General features: G+C 36.2%; 1 protein-coding gene across 4 annotated transcripts in view; it reads left to right on the top strand.

Annotated features, from left to right (window-relative positions):
* The window catches only part of DNAH5 (dynein axonemal heavy chain 5), a 420121-nt gene that overhangs the window by 148589 nt on the left and 253173 nt on the right, over window positions 1–18359 (top strand). For all 4 annotated transcript variants that reach the window (XR_011966270.1, XM_072605437.1, XM_072605436.1 and 1 more), the window contains exons 4-8: window positions 3232–3395; window positions 4414–4635; window positions 12713–12850; window positions 13693–13869; window positions 16269–16382. Coding sequence is in view for 3 of the 4 variants with exons in the window: in XM_072605437.1 (XP_072461538.1) it covers window positions 3232–3395; window positions 4414–4635; window positions 12713–12850; window positions 13693–13869; window positions 16269–16382 (815 nt within the window). In the remaining variant the exon portion in view is untranslated. The remainder of the gene's footprint in view (window positions 1–3231; window positions 3396–4413; window positions 4636–12712; window positions 12851–13692; window positions 13870–16268; window positions 16383–18359) is intronic.

Below are 18359 nucleotides of genomic sequence, written 5' to 3'. Positions count from 1 at the left end.
TTAAAAGTTTCCTGATAGAATTCCTCACTGTCGATTCTTAATTAAAACTCAAGGGCCTCTAATCATGAAAGTTCACATTTTTGTTGGAAGTTGGGAAAACTTTATTCTTTGTTGATCTGGACCTTGACATAGTGAATAGAAGGCCAACCTCACAATTATTAAGGCCTGGGTTCCAGTATCACTTTTTTATAAAATTTTTGTCCAGTATCATTTTTGATGTCCCTGCTGTGTGATCCAGCACAAGTCACTTAGCCTCTCCATTTCCAGGGCTATGCTCTAAGACAAGAGGTTGATAGTATACATTGGAAGGAAAGTTTCTCCCCACCTCCCCACACCACTGCTAGCTTCCTTCACTAATGAAATCACAGGTCAAGAAAAAAATACTTTGCTATCTACTTTTAAAAGTCTTTCAAAGTAGTATCCTTAAGACTCAACAGGTATAAGAAAGAAAACTCTTGATAATATAATTAAATATGGCAAGTCATACTTTCCAGGATAGCTGTCTGAGTTACCTCAAAGTAAATCAATTAACAATCATCCTCAACCATATAGAAATGCCAATTTATGAGCCACTGGAAAAATAAAGGGGAAACTGGATACCCTAATTACTTATATAAGATTCAGGTAAGAATTAAGATATTAAAAATACCCCAACTTGTGATAGTTTGGTCTTACTCAAATACTTCGATGGACCCATTATCTCAAAGATTTGGATGTTCTGTCCAAAGATGTAGATCTATCCCATACAATTTGTGCCTGAGCATCCTACATGATCACATCTTCTCATAAATTTACCACAGGAGGTCTACCTCAAAACCTATGTGCAAGAAAGGCCATCCTCATTTTCTCCTGGCATTGCCAGGATGCCAGGGTCTTTAATATCAGAATTTGTTATAGCTGGGGAATGTCAGAAATGGATCTGGGACTTAGGTGTTCTTTCTTCAAGGCTGGTTCTCTATATACATCATCAGAAGTCTGGAGGAGCAAAGAATTACGTTTGAACAGCTTGGATACTTGGGCTGTCTGCCATTTGTTATCCCTTATCCTCCACACATGATCATCCTATCTTTTCTTCTTGATATATACTTCTGTTACTCCTATTTTTCAAATTCTCTCCTTAGTTATATGTTGTAGCCTGCTATTCATTAATCCACTAGATCTTCAACTCTGAGGATGTTGGAAAGAAAAATATTTCATTTTTTGCAACTCTGTGCTCAACATTCATCTTTTCCTCCATAAGGGAATGATTTTCTTACAAATAAATATTACTTTTAAGAAGGGATTTCTGTATTTTCTGCATTTCCTTGATTTTTGTTGTTCAGTTGTTTTCAGTCTTGTCTAAATCTTTATTACCCTATTTGAGGTTTTCTTGGAAGAGATACTAGAGTGGTTTGCCATTACCTTCTCCAGGTCATTTTACAGATGAGGAAACTGAGGTAAAATGATTAAGTAATTTGTCCAGGGTCACACAACTAGTAAGTGTCTGCAGACAGATTTGAATCAAGGAAAATATCAAATTGAAAAGTTATTTTCTTACCTTATCTCAGTCTGACTTTACAATTCTTTGTTTCAATAATATCTTCTATCACTTCCTTGGGCTTGAATTTCAAGCCGATAGCTAAGAGTAATTATCAACCACATTTGAAAGGAGCTCTTTATTGATATCAAATTTTCTGGTCAGATATTTGTCTTTTTCTTAAGGACCAAGTGTGTGAATATTCTGAAGGCTGCTGAGAAGTACTTTTTGGGTTTTTATTATGAGAAGCTCATAAACTTGAAGAATTTTGGAGTTGGAAGAAATCTTAGAGATGGTGAAGTCCAATCTTTATAGGATAGATGCAGAGTATTGGGCTTGGTCACTATATTCTACCCCCTAAATCCAGTCCTTTTTTTCTGTCTTTCTCATGTGATATCAGTCATGGAGGCCATCCTTGAAGCCTTTCCAGTTTGGTAGGACCTATCAGAGATCGCTGTAGTTGCGATGGCCATTGGTAACTCAGGCTCACTTCTATGCCATAATGAATAACAAAGATGGATTTCAACAGAGAATGAAAATATGTCCTGAAACACGCAGGAATTAAAGTATTTCAATGAAAAATACTTTAGTATCGTTATATTAATTATGTTGTAAATTAATGACAAGTACTTTCAGTATGATTCGTGAGCATAAGTTCTTAGGAGGGAGTTTTCTTTATCTGATGCAGAGCCATGGTTACCCAGAGCCATGGTTCAAGTAAACAGACTTTACTGTTAAGCACAGATACAAGTAAATATAACTCCCCTCAGGTTTTTCCTTCCAAGACTTGCTCAGTGACTTCTGGTAAAAGCAGACTACACCCAAGTTTTTATGGGGTCTAAGAAATCTCTGCCCAATGTACAGGGTGTGTCCTTGTCCTCAGTGGCTCACACCTGGCTTTAGGTCAATACACTTGGGCATGGGGGCAGTTAACTTAATCTGCACAGCATCTACTACATAGAATTCTGCTCTACATTACATACTGCACATGTTACCATATTTTTCTACCTGTAAGCTCCTTCTAGGATAGAATTTCTTAACATGGGGTCCTTAGACTTCTTTCTCAGTCTCTGGAAGTCTGTTAACTTGGATGGGAAACAAATGTCACCTTTATTTTTACCAACATCTAACTGAATTTTTGAATCTCTCTGAATTGTAGAGGAAGCAAACCATAGTAGTATTACAATACCTGTGACTGTTACCAATAGAATTCACAGATATTTTCTTCCCGCATTACCACTGAAAACTGACTGATGTCCAACATGTCTTGTATGTTGCCTTGTAAAAGACTACATCACATTTAATGTTCTGATTTGAGCTAAGAAACAGTCACTTTCTCACTGACATATCTTTAAAAAATAACTTATATTTTATATTATGATCCTTTGATTTTAAATATATTTTTTATTTAATACTACTAAAACACATATATTACTAAACCACAATTTTAAAAAATAACTGTATTTCAGTATGACTGGTTTCCTTTGTAATAAGTTATATTGGAAAGGAAATCTTGTTTTCTTTCTTATATATTTTGTTTTATTTATCTAAGAATTATTCTGAGGAGTTTATAGTTTTCATTAGATTCCTGAAGGGGTACATGGCATAAAAAATTAAGAACTTTTGTCCTAAGAAACATCAAACATTTATATGTCAAATTTCAATGAAGAAAAACTACTATTTTTGTTGATTGAATTGAATTTCTGCATTTGTAGGACAAGTTGGTACTCCAGGAGGAGGGTCTAGTCTTTTCCTTGGAAGAGTTAAGAAACCTAAGGTGTTTGTGACTGAAGGTAAAGATGTTGCTCTCACTGGTTTATGTGTATTCTTCATCAGATCTTCCCCTTCCAAAGCCATCACTCCTGAGAATATTCACCAGGTAAAGAGTCAAGATCCATTATTTACTATGAGTTTATTACTTAGGTCATATTTTAAAATCATTTACAAGATATTTTGTAGTTGAGATGTCTTGGCAAAATCGAGATAGTAGCAATTTGTAAAGGAGTGGGGTGGTGGTGGAGGAGTTAGTGGGATCAAATTACATTGGGAATTAAAGGAATGTTATATTTTGTCTCAACAACAACAAGATAGATGTATATATATATATATATATATATATATATATAATATCATTCTTTTGATAGGTTTCATTATCTATTATAACAACAAAGAAATATATTTGGGACCAGTTGTATAAGCGAAAGTGATGGAATTCCCACACATTCAATTGGTAGCCACTCAAAATCAAGAGAAAATGAGGAAGGTTTCTAGTAGTTCAGGTGTGGAGGTGACTTAAAAAGATCCGTTATTTCATTAGTGTGGTCATTACTCTCACCAAACTTTTGTAGCTTAGTAGACTTTGTATTTGGCTTTGTGGCAGCTTTTTTAGACTTTGTAGACTTAGACGGTCTTCATGAAAGCATTGTTACTTATATGTGACCTTGAGCATATCATTTAATTGCACTGGTCTTATGTTTCTTATCTATAAAATGAAGGGATTGAATTCAATGACTTTTATGTCCCTTCTCATTCAAAATCTATAATAATTCTATGACAGTTATAATGAATTTCTGTGGCCAAAACAATTATTTCACACTGAACTTTTTCATAAGGACAGACTCAACTTATGTACCATTCCTTGGCTGACAAACATACATTAAATGGCCAGATACTTATTCAAAGTTCCAATTTTATTGAATTTATTGGATTTTTTTATTCCATTAACATATAGACTTTGAGAATTTAGGATAATGCCCATTGTATCATGAGTTAGTGACCTACAATTTAAATGGAATATGCCTTCAGAAAAAAAATTCATTCAGATGATTTAAGAATTATTGTTTTATATTCAAATACTAGATTATATTTTAGTCTAAAAGAACTATTTTTCTCCTCAGGAAGTTTGTTTCAATATGTTAGATGCTACCAATGGGGGTCTTCTAAAAAGTGTGGAGCGTTTGTTGTCAGAAGTCTTCATTCCAGCAATCAAGGCAATGAACAGTGGCTGGGGTGAACTAGATGGTCTCCACAAAGCATCTGACATTCGGAAGGACTTTCTGAATTCTCTAGAGGGCTTCGTGAGTGTCCTGTCTAGTGCTCAGGAGAACTTGAAAGAGAAGGTAAGAATGCACAATATATTCTTTAAAAAAAACTAGAACAGTCGCTAACCCAGTGAAAAAATTGCAAATACATTTTTCTATTTGTGTTGCATGAATCATCCTTAATTCCAGTATCATTTAGTTGTGGAGAAAAATTTATTAAGAATCTTTCAAGGAATTTTTTTTCAGCTCATTGAATAAAGACTAGAGGTAAGTCTTCTCTGAAGTAATTAAGATTTTACATGTTCATCAATTGTTAGATAGTCATTTAGGATTTACCTAATCCAACATGACTGAATTAAGGGGACAAAATTTCATGTGTACAACCCAAAGCTGTTGGCATAATGACATTCTTTAGTTCATATCTCATTATTCATACAATCAATTCTCTCTCTCTCTCTCTCTCTCTCTCTCTCTCTCTCTCTCTCTCTCTCTCTCTCTCTGTCTGTCCCTCTCCCTTTTCCTTCTTTGTCCCCCCACTCCTCATTCCCATACACCCATATTACTATATTCATTGGTGGAGGGAGTTCTTCACATGCTTAGGATAGATATCCCCCTAAATCACCAATGGGTTTGAGGCTTGTTGATTATCCTTGTCCTGGTTTAACTTGTCCCAGGTGAGAGTTGAGTGAAAGGTGGACACCAAAGTTTGATTAATACCACTGGAAAGGGCTCAATAAGCCCTCATACCCATTAAGGTGATTGAATGAGAACAATTTGTTCCAACAGCCAAGAAGGCAGCTGAAATCTGTGGACTGCTTAGAGCTTGGTCAGACATCGATGATGCCAAGGTCATCCACTGCATCCTGAGCCAATGCCATTTGTCTTAACTTTTGCCTTGCCATTGGACTTTGATGACTCTGGAAAAGAAAGTGAGGTTGATGACTTTGTGCAATTCTGCCTCACTTAAATCTAATTTACACACAAGTCAAGAATTATCCTATGATGTCATTGGTCCTCTTTGAAAATGAAATTCAAACATCAACACCACCATATTCAGTGAAAACACAACTATATGGAAGCTTTGGGGAAGAATTATTCTGGGCAGCTGAGTTTTCTTAAACATTGTTGAATACACATTTGGGTGGGGATGGGCTGACACATGCCTGTGATTGTGGGTGTGGGTATGAGAGGGGAACGTCATTTAACTTGGCCTGAGGAAAAGAGCCTTCTGGGAGAAAGAGAACTTGGTCAAAGCTGTTATTCAAGAGCATAAAAATCCATGGGATTGGGAGAAAGAGGAAAAATAAGTTTGTAAATAACAGTATGCAGTTGGGAAGTCTGCATGAAATCAAGGAGAGCATATGATGATGAGCAGCAGTAGGCATTAGTGAGATGATCATTTGTTTCATTCCACTTCTTTATGCAAGATGTTGTTCTTTTATGGTAATAGACTAGTCATGATGAAGCTCAACTTGGCTTCACTGGTCCTGAATACCATCCCTCCTTCAAAAATGTCTCCTTAGGGTTTGAGACTATGTAGCTAATCACTGATTCGAATATATTCTTAGTCAATCAAATATTAAGCATGAGTCTTTCTAGGCACCTGTTATGTGCCAGACACTATGTTGTACTCCAGGATGCTGGAATATGTTTACATGAAAATGGTCTTTAAGGTGATTCCAGATTCATTTCATATCTGCTTAGATCAAGGGTTCTTAACCCTTTTATCAGGGGGTATGTCTTGGGCCCTTTTGGAAGGCAAGTGAAGCCTATGGATCCTTTCTCAGAATGAGGTATTTAAAGTCATGAAATAAAATACATAAGATTACAAAGGAAACCAATTATGCTGAAATAAAGATGTAATTGTTTTTGTACCATTCAAGTTCATGGACCCCCTTAGATAGGCCTGTGCTTCCCAGGTTAAGGCTCTTTATCAAGATAGGGACTGAGGTAAACTAGTTCTTTCTTTTCCTTCCTTCCTTCCTTCCTTCCTTCCTTCCTTCCTTCCTTCCTTCCTTCCTTCCTTCCTTCCTTCCTTCCTTCCTTTCTTCCTTCCTTCCTTTCCTCCTTTAAGTTTCATAAATTTGTTTCTTTGTCTTTATGGTTTTAAAAATCACAAGATTTCAAGCATGCAAGTTGCAGATGGAACCAATGATTGATAGCTAGAGTATTAACCTTGGATTACGGGTAATACCAGAGGACATAAGAGCTCTCTCTGGCTCTGAATGGATGCTGTTCCTCCTGATATTTTTGTTCTTTCCACAGCAGATCCCTGTCACCACTGAAATACATTAAAATATACAGAAACAAAAACAATTTAGAGGCAATTGGGCCCACCACCTCACTGTCATGAAAAACGATTAGGCTTTTGGTACTAATAAAGAAATGACATGGCTTTGCTACCCAACCATCCTACCAGATACCAGTTCTTTCACTGTACATTATATACTTTGACTCCACAATCGCTTTAGTTCTGGTGGATGCTAAGCAAAAAAGAAAAGCAGCAGGGGAATATTCCTCCCCACCCCCCCTCCCATATCCTTATATCTTTGCAATAATGGAAAGTTGAAAAGACTGTTTTTATTGTTGTTGTTTGGTAATTTTTCAGTTGTGTCTGATTTACTGTGACTCCATTTGGGGTTTTCTTGATAAAAATACTGAATTGGTTTACCGTTTCCTCCTCTAGCTCATTTTACAGATGAGGAACCTGAGACAAACAGGGTAAAGTCATTTGCCCAGCGTCACACAGATAGTAAATGTCTGAGGCCAGATTTGAACTCAGGAAGATGAGTCTTCCTGATTCTAGGTCTGGTATTCTATCTACCATGTGACTTAAGTGCCCATGAAAAAATGTGGAGAACTTTAAATATGGGACAATAATAAGTCGATGGATGAAACTCTTGAGGGATTAGGCAGGCCCTTCTTGGTGAGAGAAAGCATAAGCCATTCTTGAATTTACTTTCTTTTTGTGTTGGGAAGACGACGTATCCTAGCAATTTGTTGGTGTGGTGGGATGGGTTGCCTACAATGCAATCCAAGTGTTTGTTACCTACACCCAGAAGCTTGGGTAGTTATTCTATGGGTTAGAAATGCAGTAGCTATTTCTAATAACCCTAACAATGGCACTAACCTTTCTTATCCCCGTTTATAAATTTTTCCTTATTATGTACTCTAGAGCAGAGGGAGGGAGAGTTTGAGAGTCAGGTGAGATCTGTGGGGCAGAGCAAAGCAGCATAGCTCTTAGGGAGGCTAGTTACCTTGGTGACTTAAGCTCTGTGTCTGTTTGTGGTTTCCTAAATTATACTAGGGAGAAAGAATCTCATGTGGTGATCTATATTCCAAGCTGCTGGAGGTTTCAAGGAATAAATAGCACACACCAAAGACTTCCTTGTAAAAAGCTTCTGAACTTTGCCTGTTGTTTTGATGTGCTTTTCATAACTGTTTGGGAATTCATGTAGTAAGAGACTATGGGACTTAGTGAGATAAAGTAGTGGTAATACTCCACAGCCCAGCAAACTGCTATAGGTTCTTCACCAGTGTGAGGCTTCTACATTATGTGAATTCATATGAACTCACCATTAGTCTAATATACACTACATAAATTCCATCTACTCTTCAAATTAGTCCTTCTCCAAATGTGCAGGCACCTACCTGGTGTAGGTGCTTTCTTTACTTTGGGCTGGGTCTATTGTTGGGGAGAGGGGAGAAATATGTAGTTAGGATGTTTACCATCAGGATAGACCACCACCAACTAGCTGAGTCCTGAGTTCATTAACCTTTGGTATATTGTAAGAGTTGCTGTGTAAAGTTAAGGGCACCCCCAATATTTATACAGACTACAGTGACCTTGGAAGGCTATCTTCTATATTTCACTTTCTCTTCTTAAAATAAAGTATATACCCTTCACAAATCTAATTCAGTGAGTGTAACTGCCTCTGTCAGTTTATTTAGCAAATCAGCTTTCAATGCTAATTTTTATTGGTCCCAGATTATAATTATGTTTTAGGACTCTAAAGTCAAAAACCTTTAGTTTTTTGCATGGTTGAAATAGTATTGGGGTTAGTGAAGGTGATATGGAGGAGATACATTCTGGTTCTTTTCCATAAGCTTGTGCAGAACTGCAGTCTTTAACCTAACCAACAAATACATCTGACCAGTTAGAATTGGTTCTTCCAAGTCTGTGGTAATTACGCACACTGGTTCAGCTTATGTAGGTTAACTTCTTTGTGTGTACAGTACTAAAAAGGTCTCCAGAGGCTTGATACTGAGAAAGAGGCAAAGGAGCATCAGTGAAGCAGAATGTGTGATAGTGTAATGTTCCTGACTGTTAGAGATCAATATGACTTTATCTTAGGCCCACAGAATGGTTTTATATTCTACCAGTCAACTGATCCTTAGCATCACTGGGAAAAGGGCAAGCCTCGATTGTACAGATTAAAGGGTGGTCCTTCTCAGTGCCCACCTACTTTGGCTCACAGGAATTTGGTCTACTGGATCTGTACCAAAGAGGACAGAAAACTTGATGTTTCCTTGGTAATAATTGGTAATATCTATACATTTTGGTATTACCTGTTGGTAAAAGGCATGGACTTTCTCTTTATAAGAACTGGGTTTACAAAGTTTACAGAGCACCTCCCATCCCCTCTTGAAGTCTACCAAAGCTGATATTGATCTGGAGATGTGAATTCTGAGGATCATAGGATAATTAATTAAGAACTATAAGGGATCTTAGAGGCCATCTTGTCCAATTCTTCTTATTTTACAGAAGAGATCAGACCCATTGAAGTTAGTGTCAGAGGAAGAATTTAAACCTATCAAATTAACAAGCATTTATTAAGCAAATACTACGTTCCAGTCTGTGTGCTAAGCTCTAGAGGCATAAAGAAAAAACAACAACACATCTCTGGTTTTAAGGAGTTCACAGTCAAATAGGAACGCAGATTTTCTGTGACATCTTTCCACTGTCCTGTAAACTGTAAGGAGGACTGTAGGGATTCTTTGACCTAGGTAAAGGAAGATTGGGGTGCCAACATGATCTCTACTACACACACACACACACACACACACACACACACACACACACACCTCTATTTGTCATGACTTCTGATTTCATCACTATAGGCAACTCCTTGTGAGGAGACTCCTTCCCTACCACTGTGGATTGGTACTTGTGCTGTAACTTGTGGTTTCAGTAAGTTTTCTGGGGCAGTGAGAGGTTGACTTTCCCAAAGTCACACAGCCGGTATATATCAGAATTGGGACTTGAAACCAGGCCTTTCTGACTTCAAAAATAGCCTCCTATCTACTCTTCCCTGCTGTCTCATTGGTTAATCAGATCTGTGGATGGCCTTAAACTGATGGAGATATCTTAATAAATTTGCCTTATAGGGCCTGAGTGTTTGTGTCCTGTGTTACACAAGTTTATCCTTGTCATGAATTGAGTAGGTGTGCTAGGAGAAAAATCAAGGGGGTGGTACATCTTTGGGCTTGATTTAAAGCAGGATTAGATATGGACATATTGCTGAATAATGTATGGCAGTTTGATGAGTAACTTTACTCAAGGCAATTAATCATAGATAGATATGACCAGGCCTTCTAAAAATATATCCTAGAAGGCAGGGACATGTTTGACAAGTCCTGGTATTGTGTCTGGAATGAAATGTTATTTTCTGTTCCGACATCTTTCCCCTATCCAAACTGATGATGAATCAGTAGTTAGTAATTTGGGACTGAAGAACAACTTCATGATTCTTCTTGAGCTCTAGGCAGAAGCTGCCCTGACTAATAAGGAAATTGTTTCTAATAAAGTGGGAGTGTCTCAACAAACAGTTGATCCTACAAGGTGGGTTATAGCAAAGGGTACTTTGGCTCCCAATGTGGGGAATTCCTGAAGGTAGAGGTTCATAAACAGTTTCCATTCAACCATAAAACTAATGGCTTCCTCTGACCTCCAAGAATCTAGAGGGCTTGCTGGAGTAAAGGCAGGATAGACTCATTTGGCAATGATTCACGTCTTTTCAGAGAGGAATCAGTGCCTAGGAGGTCCTCTCTAACTGTAGCCTGTTATTACTCCTAACTCAAGTGGGGTGTGGTAAGTAGATTGTTATGGTTTAAAGTGAGACAACACTATCAAATCTCTGTTGCCAGAGTTGCATAGCCACCCTAGTCAGCATCATTTGCCTCTAGTAGGGGGCAATTAACTGGGGCAGAGAGAAAGAACACCAGTGGGGGAAGAAGGAGAGGTTCAAGTCTTTGTCTGAAAGAATGAATATAATGTGATTACCAATAAAACCATGTAACCAAATCCATGGTTAAAAAAATCCTCAGTAGGAGATGAATAAGTTGTTGATGGCTCTAGTTTAAAGTTTAGGAGTCAGGGAGGGCACACTATGAAGGGGAGCAAAAGGCACCAAGGTCATGAAAGTTTCTTTTATGCAGCTCAGCTGTATCCCCATCTTGATTTGCTCAATTGGCCTTTCTTAGGTTCTACAAAGTTATTGTCTCTCTTAAATGCAAACAGAGCAAAATACATAAAACTCAAAAAACTCTCAACTTTCCAACTACTTTTAAGTAAATTAACCATTTTAGAAAAAAGTCTTTCTAAAATGTATACCCTTCCCTTCTTCCTTAAACAGAATATACTGAACATCATTTAAGATCTAATGTGTTTTTATGGCCATGATTATTATTTTTTATCTATTTAGTTCCAGGCCTAATTCATTGTCTATCCACAAGATTTATGTACCAAGAGATTACCTCTTTAGAATGTCTATCCAAGTCTACATCATTATCTGGACAAATGAATATTCTCCATCCAGTTGTTTTTATTTTTATTCTATGTATTAAGATGGAATTCTTTTGAGTGATTATGAAGCTTTGCAGTGTTCTGTGGCATGGTACAATCAGAAACTTTTCATCTACAAACCAGGGGAATCTGAAGAGATTCATTGTCTAAAGGATATCAATTTGGATTATGTACAGGATATACTTCATGACAATGGCAAGATTCCTTGGCTTACATACATCATGCTGTCCTAATCCTCACTTGATAGTTGTAGTCACAGATTCATTGAATAAAGTTGATTCTTTTGTTGTGTTCTTCTGAGAATCTTGTTTGATTCTAACATATGTGTGGATGATATTTTACTGACTTTGAAGGGGATATTTTTCTTTTTAAATGTCAATAAACAATAAGAACAGTGGAATCTTGAATTCTCTGAACCTTTTGGTCAATTTGCATGACCGTAAAAATGTGGTCTGCTGTAGAATATCCTTTTTTTTTTTTGAGAGGACTGTTTCCTTTTTTTCCACTTTAATCCATGATACCTTTGAAATCTATGTAGATTATTTTCATGAAGATTTTATAGAGATGGAAAAGATTTCTAAAGAATTAATCCCTCAGTTCCCTCAAAATTGTCTCATCTCCAGCAGAGTCTAACTCTGCTCCAGTTATTTTCCCCATCTTTACTTATTTTATCTATCCATCTATCTACCTTCTTATTTTACTTTTTTTTTTGCCATTTGTCTATGGATACTATAAACTGTTAAAGTCTTTTCTAGAGTATCTTATCTTGAAAGATAGAATACATCATCTGTCAATAATTGTGATAGATCTTTTCCATTTTCCTTTTTGTCATTGTCTTATTTTTGGTTTCATCCTTAATGTTCTTTCAATAACCTGATTTAATTGAGGGTGTTAGTAAGCTGACATTGCATTAACAAATTAAATAGATCCCAAAAAAGAGTTAACAGATCTTTGCAGTTATTTAAATATCAGGTGTTAAGCCTCTTGGAGATTCTTATGGTAAAATGTCAGTGGATCTTGTTTTTTTAAAAAATTATTCATTCTGCCAATCCAGGTCAGTCTTAATTCTAAAGTTTATAGTCTTAGAGATTTGCCTATGGAATTGCAAGATTAAGTGACTTGCCCAAGGATACTCAGTAAGTTTTATAGGATAATAGATTTAGATCTAGAAGTAACCTCAGATGCCATTTAGTTCAACCAATTTATTTTAGTGAAGAGCAAACTGAGACCCTAAGAGATTAAGTGACTTAACCAAGGTCACACTTTTCCCATTGTACTTATGTTACAATCAAAATCAACATTTTCCTTTGAGATAATACTTCATTTCTCTTATCTTTAATTTTTGTGCAGGTGAACCTTCAAAAATGTGAAGTATTTGACTTAAAAACTTTGAAAGACCCTGTTGATTACATAGGTACAGCTAACAACAGTGAGACCTTGGAAAAAATAGAAGGCTGCATGAAAGTGTGGATCAAACAGACAGAACAGGTAATTTTCAGATACAGAGATTGTTTCCAGAGTCTGTAGTATGAAACAATATAGTAAAAAAACATATATTAGGTCATTTGTACAATCATGCAATAACTCGAGTCCTTTAAAAATATATATATATATTTTCAACCACTAATAGTCCTTACATAATAAAAAGAGGAGAGATTAAATTTGTTTTTCCTTAGTACTAAGTTAACATAAAATAGGGCATTAGAAGAAATGAACACAAATACCTCTATTTATACGTATGCCTAGAGAGCTGCAGATTTTTCTGGAAGTACCAAGAAACTATGCTTTATTTCATCAAGGGATAATATGCACTAGAGATAATATCTATAGGAAAATGAGAACCTTTTTATTTTTCTTGTGAGGATCTTCTCAGTGGGAATCTTGGATTTAAACATTTTTTAATGAGGTGCCACAAAATTCCTAAAAGAAGCTATATTTTGTAATAAATGTCAAAATGAAAAGAAGACCTGAAAGTTAACCATTTAAAATTATGTTGGCAGTCTCTAAGGAAATTTCATTCCTAAATATCCACGTTTTCTTGACTAATATTTAGAAGTAAATGCATATTTAAGTAGAGTATTATTTCATGTCAGAGCTGTTAAAAACATCTAATGACTACGAGAATAACTTTATAGTTTAAAATCATTCTTGATAAGTTTCATTTATTTCAAGACCACAATACTGGCACTTTAGTGGATGGTTGTCATCTACTGCATGCCAAAATTTATCTTTCATACATACATACACACATATGTATATACACACATTCTTTTTCTTAACTTCATCATTTTGCTACACTTTGTATCTAAGATATTCCTATGTAATTGAAGGTTCTTGCTGAAAACAATCAGCTGCGGACAGAGGCAGATGACCTTGGACCACGAGCAGAACTGGATTATTGGAAGAAACGACTTTGCAAATTTAACTACCTTTTGGATCAGCTGAAAGGCCCAGATGTGAAAGCAGTGTTGGGAGTGCTTGCTGCAGCAAAATCAAAACTTTTGAAGGTTCTCAGCTGCTTCTTTCTGATTGATAGAATTTTTCCTGTTCAGTAGTTTCAGTTGTATCCAACTCTATGACCCGATTTGGGATTTTCTTGGCAGAGATACTGAAGTGGTTTGCCATTTCCTTCTCCAGGTCATTTTATAGATGAGGAAACTGAGGCAGACAGGGTTAAATGACTCGCCTAGGGTCACACAGCTTACGTCTGAGGCCAGATTTGAACTCAGGAAGAAGAATCTTCCTGACTTCAGGTCTAGCATTTTATCTACTGTACCACTTAACTGCCTATTTATAGGATAGAAATGAATATTTTTTCAAATGGTATTATCTGTTAATCTTTTGCGTATTCTATTGATTAGTATTTTAGCTGAACATGGTGGCACACACCTGTAATCCCTGCAATCAGTGAAGATAAGACTGGCAGGAGTTTTGTGCTGATTAGGTGTCCTCACAAAATTTAGCAGCAATACAATGAGCCTTTGGGGGGCAGGTTGGGCATCAGATTTCCCAAAGAAAGGTGAACCAGTTTAGGGCAGAAATAGAGCAGGTAAAAGTTACCTGTAGATCATTAGTAGGATTACCTTGTGAATAGTTTCTATGCTTACAACCTGTGTGAGATGAGAATATTTAGCTTTAAAAAAGGATAATAAAAATAACATAAATTTATTAGACATGTAGAAAAGATTATAAAGTGGAAATGATTAACTCAATTCCTATGTTACGTTTTTAGTTATTTATGAGGTCATTAAACTACATATATATGTATGTATGTATGTAATATTTCCTAGCCAACACTATTCCCTATATAATACAAACTGTGACTTATAATGGGATGAAAATTAATTATATAATATTCTGATGCCATTTATTGCTTTAGGCATCAGTGTCTATCAGCAGCATTTATTAAATATCAGTTTGCATATGAAGTGTGCTTTGCTTGATACTGAGGAAACACTGTCAGTGGGATATGCACAGAACACAGAGTGAGTGCTAATAATTCCATTCTTAGGGTCATCCTAAGTGATTCTTGTAAGGGTTAGATGCATTAACTTCCTTTGCTTCTAGAGAGCACTAAGAGCCATCAAGAGAAGAAAGATATGGAGGAATGAGTTAAAGCAGAATGGGTAGAAGAAATGGGTTTGAAGGAGCCTAGTACTATTTCAGCACTTAGTCCATTTTTGCAACCTGCACTCGCAGTTGTGATAGTTTTCTTTCATTCATTGAGAGTCTGTCAGTTTATGTACTAGAAGATATGGGAGACTAAGTCTATTTTTCACTCATCCTAGTTTTCACCATAATGATGAGGAAAACATAGGGAGATTGATTTCTCTCTCTAGTCTTTGAAAGTTGAGAAATTTCTAACAACCATTGCTTGACATAATTTATTGTATATACACATACATAGGAAACTCTTATGCAGAATAGTAATTTTTATATTTCCTAACTCCTTTGAGAAGAATTAATGATATATTTTTTTCAATAGCACAGGCTCTTTCTCATACACATCCATAGGAAAGGAGATAATTCTCAACAAAATGCTCCATGTTAATATATTGCTACTTGTGAAAAAATTTCAGTTGTAAGGGGATAAACACAATAAAAATTGGGGCTTTGCAAATTAACTGAGAAAGTAAGAAATAAGAAATAGGATTTTTAAGGAAACATATGGTGAATTTGCTGCATAGCATCATGAAGAGATGCAGAACACAATGTATACTATATGGCTATGTTCTTCTGACAGTATGTCTCATGGAATTAAAGTGTCATTGTGCAAACTGTTCAAGCAAGAACAGAAGGGCTATGAAGCAAAAGTAAGCAATTCTGCATCACCAAACTAGGAACTCAGTTGCACTCACAGATGCACTCACAGAGAACTTTTTGCCTATCTATTTGTGCATATAACTCCCATTAGTATTAAAATGAACATCAGAGCCATATATTCCAAGAAGCTAATGGAGCTTATTAACTTTGTTTGGGATGGAATATAATGCATTGTCGAAGTTTTGTGCCCCTACATTTTAATTTTAAACTGACTGAAGAGTTGTAGGTATGATATAATGACAAAAATGTTAAAGTATAAGTTTCCTTTTAGTTCTATATTAAAATGATAATGCAATTATTTTTTTTTTCTGAGCAGATCATGGTGTATTGCCAAATGGTGTGGATTAACATAAAAAAGAGGCTCAGTAAAGTTTCCTTTCTGAGTGTGGTCCAAATGTCTAATTTGTTTATCATTATAGGAAAATTCTTCACCCTTCTGGGTTTAGTCCTTGAGTAGAGTAGAATAAACTGGCCTGCTGATACAAGGAAATTACAATGAAATGATTTCCATAGCAACTGTGATATTAGATATTTCTTTATTGATGTCCTCATGATTTTTTGTGTGTGTGTGTCTTATGCTTAGACTTGGCGGGAGTTAGATTCTCATATTACCGATGCAGCTAATGAAGCCAAGGACAATGTCAAATTTTTGTACACACTTGAAAAATGCTGTGACCCCTTATACAATGGTGACCCTGTAAGTAAAACATTTTTACTCATTTATTCAACAGATAAGATTTTTTATACTAGCTGAAATGAATACAGATTTTTAGGTCACAGGCTTTATAGGCAGTGCTTTAAAAATTAATTTCATCTTCTGGGGAAAAACAAACAAATAAAACCCACTGCCTAGGAATTTAGCTATGGGATATTGTATTTTAAATGAATATAAAGCATAAATGTATAACACATGTAAATGTTTCCACTTTTAAAAGTGCAATTTACACTAAGCAATGCATCTTTAGAAGGCAAAGTGGCATAATGGACAGGGTCAGTGACAGAATCAGGAAGACCTGGGTTCAGGTTCTGTCTCTGGCACAGTGATTTTGGAAAGGTCATGACTTTTCAGTGGCCCCAGTCCACTCTCTAAGATTCCATATTATATAGTTCTGGGAAAATTCATTTACCAATCTGCATTATTCATATTTACTTATTCACTAATACGGCTACTACTAAGGGCTTTCTCTGTAGAACCCTTATGGAGAACAGCAATTTTTATATTTCCTGATTCCTTTGAGAAGAATTAATGATAATTTTTTCAATAGCATAGACTCTTTCTCATTAAGAACAGATTGTTATGTTTCTTGTATTGTGCTTTTAGCAGGATATTATGAGAATAATGCAGGGTTGGTAAGATGGGGTCAACAATAGGCCAAGGGTACATGTTGTTTCTCCCTATTAGAATGTGAACTCCTTGAGATAAGGGATTACTTCCTTCTCAACTTGTTCCTGGCAGTCAGCCCAGTGTTTGGCATTTTGTATGTGCCTTATAAATGCTGTAAAGATAAACAAATAGAATAATGCATTGATCCATTAATTCCTAGTAGTGGACAGTGGAAATGGTTTATCAAGGGGTTGAGATTAGAAAGAGAGGAGAGTGAAGTCAGAGTTGGGCTCATGTTTTAGGGTGGTATTATAGGACAAATAGGATGGAGATCATAGGGAAAGTGAAGAGTAACTTAAGGAGGAATAAGATGAATGGAGAGTTGGAGAGGTAAAATATTGTGACTGAATAAAGGCAATTTGGAGTTCTCAAAACTGGAATTAAAATAACTGTGGATGTTTGAATGATCAGGGATATGACCATCCTTGTGTATAGTTGAGATAGAAGGTAGGAATGTGTCATGAGAGTTGAGTTGATTGAGAAGTGGATTAAGTTAGAGTATATGAGGGAACACCAACATGGGTGTTGAAGTTTCCCAGAATGAGGACAGGAGTTGAAGAGAGAAAAACTGCAGGCCCTCCAGGTAGCTCAAGGAGGGGGAATTTAGTAGGGAGGTTAGGGCTGACTGTTGTTATGGTTTGTCCTGTCTCTAAGAGATGAATGACATCAGGAAGGTAATGTTTTTACTTGCAAGTAAATTAGATTTAAGTAAGGCAGGGCTACGCAAAGTCATCAGCCTCACTCTCTTCTCCAGGGACATCTAGACTCAGTGGCAAGATATAGATCAGGGCTGAAGATGGCCTTGGATGCAGTGGGAGACCTTAGCCTTTTTGAACTAATGTCTTTAATAGGTCACAATTTGTATGAGGCCAGCTTCCATTCAGTGATTAAGGCCAGGTAAGAAATGAGGCAAAAAAGTCCTCTTTACCTACTAAAAAAAATCAATCTGGAAGGGAAAGGCTCTCAGAGTTTTTGATCAGAACAGAAACACTTGCTATTTACTTTCATCCTGAGACATCAAACCCCAAACAATGACCTAGTGAGTCTTGTTGGTCAGTCAATGTGAGCCAGAGTGATTTGGGTTTTAGGCATGGCCAAGTAGAAATTTGAATCCCAATGGGCTTGATCAAAGTTTGGTTTTCCAGTGCTGTATGCTTATAAATGAAACTACATGGGGCAAAATTGTTAATTGTCAGTTTAAAACAAAATGATAGAATAAATAAGTAGGGAAGAGAAAAAAATGTAGCTCACTAACCTTAAGTTATCTTGTGGGGTTTCAGTAATCAAAAT

This window comes from Notamacropus eugenii, chromosome 4 (genome assembly GCF_028372415.1).
Source record: "Notamacropus eugenii isolate mMacEug1 chromosome 4, mMacEug1.pri_v2, whole genome shotgun sequence".
In the NCBI taxonomy this organism is placed as follows: domain Eukaryota; kingdom Metazoa; phylum Chordata; class Mammalia; order Diprotodontia; family Macropodidae; genus Notamacropus; species Notamacropus eugenii.
The sequence above is the reverse complement of the archived record's forward strand: the minus strand, read 5'-3'. Positions and strand labels throughout refer to the sequence as shown.